This window comes from Phalangium opilio, unplaced genomic scaffold (assembly GCF_054372755.1).
Source record: "Phalangium opilio isolate 3A_F unplaced genomic scaffold, DU_Popi_V2 ptg000056l_1, whole genome shotgun sequence".
NCBI lineage: Eukaryota > Metazoa > Arthropoda > Arachnida > Opiliones > Phalangiidae > Phalangium > Phalangium opilio.
This window is the reverse complement of record NW_028324175.1, coordinates 687662-692927: the sequence shown is the minus strand read 5'-3', so window position 1 is coordinate 692927 and position 5266 is coordinate 687662. Positions and strand designations below refer to the sequence as shown.

The following is a 5266-nucleotide window of genomic DNA, read 5'->3' as shown; positions in this document are numbered from 1 at the left end:
AAACTCTAGCACCGAGTGTCGACATGGGGTGATAGTTCGGGTTGCAATGTTTGTTTATGCTAGGAAACTTGTAAGTAAACAAACTAGATTGAAACTTGGCGTGAATTTCGAAACATGGCGCGGCTTTCGACTTGACGCCAACGGAAAAACCCATATGATAGTTCGGGCAAAGATGGACGACGCCAAGAGGCAAGAGTATAAAAGCCCGGCACGTGTCCAAACTCAGTCACTTTTGTTCCTGACTTCAGACGAGTTCCATCCTGCTCCTTAGTTGCTTTATAGTATTTTTCAATACTTGGTAACATTTGCTGTTGCAAGTTATTTTGCAGAGGGTAAGAAAAAAATTTACGGGCTAGTACCGAAATTACTTGTGATTTTTACAAGTACTTGCGATTTTTCTGAGATTATCTTTATCTCATTCATTCTTTGAGAATGTTTAAGTGTAATATTTGTGAGTGTTCATACCAAGGGTACAGGGAACTTTTGAGACATAAAAGGGAGAAACACAAGGGTGTTAAATACCCATGCACGCAATGTCCCGCCGTTTTTACCAGACTTGCGAATTTAACGTTACACGCGGCTGCCCGACACTCTAACTTTAAGGTTCCACACCCCCTCATGAACAATGCGGGCCCATCAACTTCTACCTTTGTCCCATTCTCGGAACCATCAACTTCTACCTTTGTTCCTCCTGCTATCCCATTCTTGGGTCCATCAACTTCCACCTTTGTTCCTCCTGTTATCCCATTCTCGGGCCCCTCAACCTCTACCTTTATCCCTCCTGGGACGCAGAGGCCGAAACGGTCCACGTCCGACCCATCCACTCCTGAGACGAAGCGGCCGAAACGGTCCACGTCCAACCCTATTCCTTCCTCTGTTTTCGGCCCCCTTTCCGGCGTCACTCGAAGGGTGTCGTCGGACCTTTCTCCCGAAAATCTAGATGAACTGTCCGACGATGGGAATCGTGCCTTGAGCGAGTTCATGGACCGAGAAGAGGGTGTCATCAATGGATCTCTACTGGGAACTCCTCCATCCGCCGTTTGCGAAAATCTGGATGAGCTGTCCGACGATGGAAATCGTGCCCTGAACGAGTTCATGGACCAGGAGGATGACTTCCCAGCCCTTTCCAGCCAGGAGAACCGCGACATCCATCGCTTTATGGATCAGCAGGAGGAATCAAGAGCAGGAGGAGGAACCCATCGTTGCGTCACCGGAAGTTCCTCTTCACGACGAGCTGGAGGAACTGGAAGTACTCGGTAGGGCTATTTTTTGTGCACGTTTCACACCCGTAGCGACTGAGACAGACGTAGAGCTGTACGTAGGTAGACATAGGGCAGCGATCGAAAATTACTTGCGTAATAAACTGGCTAGGGATAGAGGGATTAAGTGGTATTTAACTGTCAGGTCTCGCTACACCCGTCAGTTAGCCGACACTGACGAGGAAGTAGAAAATTTAATTTATCATAGAACCCAACCTTACTATTTTGAACTCCGACGTTATCCCCGGACAGATAGACTTTAGTATTAGGACTCTGAAACGTTTAATGGAGGAGTACGAAGCGCAAGGTAGCGGGTGGGTTTTAGATAAAATTCTCTTCCTGCAGATTAATATCATAGCGTACCTCCCGCTTCACGGGGGTACGTACTTTGAAACCCCTAAAAGTCTTCTAGCTAAAAATGCCCTATTAAATGTGCAAAATACAGACAATAAGTGTTTCTTATGGTCAATTTTGGCACATTTACACCCTGTTAACCATGGGAACCACCCCAATCGTGTAACAAAGTACCTAGAGTATAGTAATGAATTGGACATGGCCGGTATTACGTTCCCCGTGGAATTAAATACCGGTAAATTAGAGAATTTCGAACGGGTTAATAACCTTTCGATTAATGTATTCGGATACGAGAAAGAGGTCTTCCCCCTTTACGTGAGTTCCAACAGAGTTGAGGAACCACGCCAAGTAGATTTATTGCTATTAACCGAGGGTGAGAAGAAGCATTTCTGCTTAATCCGAAGCATGAGTCGACTTCTAGCGAGGGCGTTCACCGCAAACGGGCACACGAACTATTATTGCCGCTATTGCCTGCATCGATTCTCCGGTGTAAACTCGGAGGAAAACTACAAGGACCACATCAAGGAGTGCAGTATACACGGCCCCCAGAAGATCGAGATGCCAGTAAAGGAACCTATTCTGGAATTCAAAAACGTCGCATGGCAACAGAAGGTAAACTAAAACTTTTGTTATTTATCAGGGTATTTTGAATAGCGCGCCAAAATAGTTTACTGAGGCTAACGTTAGACGGCGCCTATAGCAAGATAAATAAAGCAGACGATAAGATGCATGGGAGAGAGAGAATGTTTTGTTTACATTTTATCTAATATAGTTTTCTTTCTATTTTTCACAGGTTAAATACGTCATCTATGCCGATTTCGAGTCTATTCTCCGTAAAGTTTACCGATGCGATCCCGATGTCGACCTCTCTTCAACCACGAAAACTTCGCAGCATATCTCCTGTGGGTTTAGTTATGTCATTGTTAGTCACGACGGTACAGTCTCTAAACCAGTTACTTATCGAGGGATAGATGCCACGGAAAAGTTTTTAGAAAACCTTTTGCGTGAAGACGCGATTATTCAGCGTAAGATTAAAGATAACGCCCCCATGAATCTATCAAACTTAGAAAAGGCGCAATTCACCTCGGCCCAATCTTGTTACTTATGTAACAAGCCTTTCACTGTAAATGACTGTAAAGTTCGTGACCACGACCACACTAACGGAGCCTACAGGGGAGCTGCTCATAATTCGTGTAACCTGAAACTGAGGGACCGGAATTTCGTTCCGGTCTTCATGCATAACTTATCTCGTTACGATGCTCATCTTATCATGGACAAAATTGGATTGGTCAAAGATCACAAGATTACGTGTATCCCCACGAATTCCGAAACGTACATTTCGTTTTCTCTGGGTAATTTACGATTCTTAGACTCAATTAGGTTCATGCCGGCATCGCTAGAGACACTCGTATCGAATTTGGCTCGGGGAGGAGCCGATAAGTTCAAGTGTTTAAACTCTGCCTTCAGCGCTGACGAAGTTCCGCATCTTTTGAGGAAGCAGGTTTACCCCTATGACTACTTCGACTGCGAGACTAAATTCGACGAGACCGAGTTGCCACCCAAGGATGCCTTCTTCAATTCCTTAACTGACGAAGAGGTTAGTGAGGAAGATTATTCTCAAGCTCAAAAGGTTTGGGAAAAATTCCAACTCACTAACCTCGGTGAGTACCATGATTTATACGTTAAGACCGACGTTCTGCTCCTAGCGGATGTTTTTGAAAGTTTCAGGGCTATGTGTCTAGAATATTACAAGTTAGATTGCGCGCATGCATATACAGGTCCTGGTTTCGCTTGGCAAAGCGCACTTCACATGACCCAAGTGAAATTGGAACTACTCCAGGATCCAGATATGCATCTCTTTATTGAGAAGGGTATAAGAGGGGGCGTTTCTTTAATTACACATAGACTAGCCATAGCCAATAATAAGGATCTCCCCGAAACATTCAACCCGGCAGAACGTAGCTCTTACATTACCTACCTAGACTGTAATAACCTTTACGGCACCGTAATATGTCATCACCTGCCGATGAGAGGATTTCGATGGATTCAACCATGTCAAGATTTCACTCGTGAAATTATCTTGAATCACCCAGACGATGATCCTCAGGGATTTATCCTGGAGGTGGATCTTGAGTACCCGGAAAGTTTGCACGAAGAACATAATTGTCTACCCTTAGCACCCGAACGTAGAGTTATTAACGCGGATGAGCTTTCACCGTATTCGATTGAACAGTTGAACAAACTGAAAATTAACGTACAGGATAGCCTTCCAAAGTTAGTTCCCTCGCTCTACAATAGGGAGAAATATGTTCTCCACTACCGGAATCTCAAGTTTTACATCGCTAAGGGGATGAAATTGGGGAAAATCCATCGAATACTCACATTCGAGCAGGGTGCGTGGTTAAAACCATTTATCGAGTTCAACACGGAGAAGAGGAAGCAGGCAGTGAACGACTTTGAGAAGGATTTTTTCAAGTAGGCCAACAATAGGTACGCATCTACGCTACGCTAAGTTATTATTTCACACGTAAATTAATCAAAATTTTCATCTATTAACAGTGTTTTCGGGAAGACGATGGAAAACCTCCGCAACAGGATCAACTTTGATCTTGTCCAGACCCGGGAGATGGCAATCAAGAAGGCCAGTTCACCGACATTCCAGAGGTTCACCATCTTCAGGAACGAGCTGGTCGGGATCCATCGTCTGAAGAAATCCCTCAAGTTGGACCGACCCATATACACCGGTTTCGCCATCTTGGACCTCTCAAAGTTGGTCATGTACGACTTCCATTACAACACTATGAAGGCAAAATACGGCGACGACCTCAAACTTCTTTTTACCGACACAGGTATGATTTTTTAAAAACGTTTACTAGATTTAAATCCTTTTTTCTACTTTCAATTTTAACTAATTAAATGTTTTTTACGTATAATTGCAGACAGCCTGACCTATCAGATTTTCACCGACGATTTGCCCCGGGACTTTGCCCAGATGAAGGAGATGTTCGACTTTTCCGCTTACCCCAAGGAACATCCTCTCTTCAGCGAAGAGAACAAGAAGGCCCTCGGAAAGTTCAAGGACGAACTCAAAAGCGTCCAGATTCAAGAGTTCTGCGGCTTGCGACCGAAAATGTACAGCATCCTGTCGGCAAAAGGTGAAAAGAAGACGGCGAAGGGAATCTGTCGTCGCGTAGTCAAAAAGAAGATACGTCACGCTCAATACAAGGAATGCCTGCTTCAACGTAAACTCACCACTGAGGAGATGAAGAGGATAGTCAGTGTTAAACACGAACTATTTTCCATCACTCAGAAGAAACTCGCTCTTAACCCCTGCGATGATAAGAGATTCATCATCGATGGGGTGTCTACATACGCTCATGGTCATTTTAAAATTAAGGAATAATTCCAAATGTATTAATAAAAAATGTCTTGATTAGAATCAAGTCCTAAAAAGTATCGATAAGACTGAGGTTATCACTTGTCTGAAGGATCAGATATTAATTTTTCTTTTTAATTGAAACTTAAAGGCATGCTTAAGAAAAAACAACGTTCCATTACCGTTTTCCGTTGAAATAACTTATTTTACAGGTAATCAATTTCAAAAATTTACTTATCTCGGGTTTTCGGGCACAATTCCATTCCCCCAAAACATT

General features: G+C 43.7%; 2 protein-coding genes across 2 annotated transcripts; both read left to right on the top strand.

The window, feature by feature from the left end:
- Nucleotides 1–1191: 1191 nt before the first annotated feature.
- LOC149667651 (uncharacterized) lies at nt 1192–4092 on the top strand. The gene is made up of 2 exons (XM_089840915.1): nt 1192–2225; nt 2407–4092. Exons 1-2 carry the CDS (start codon nt 1545–1547, stop codon nt 4090–4092), a joined length of 2367 nt encoding a protein of 788 aa, XP_089697041.1. The 5' UTR covers nt 1192–1544.
- A 60-nt stretch (nt 4093–4152) lies between these two features.
- LOC149667650 (uncharacterized) lies at nt 4153–5022 on the top strand. Its single transcript, XM_089840944.1, has 2 exons — nt 4153–4462; nt 4553–5022. The coding sequence occupies exons 1-2, from the start codon at nt 4189–4191 to the stop codon at nt 5014–5016; spliced, it is 738 nt and encodes a 245-aa protein (XP_089697070.1). The 5' UTR covers nt 4153–4188; the 3' UTR covers nt 5017–5022.
- Nucleotides 5023–5266: the final 244 nt, after the last annotated feature.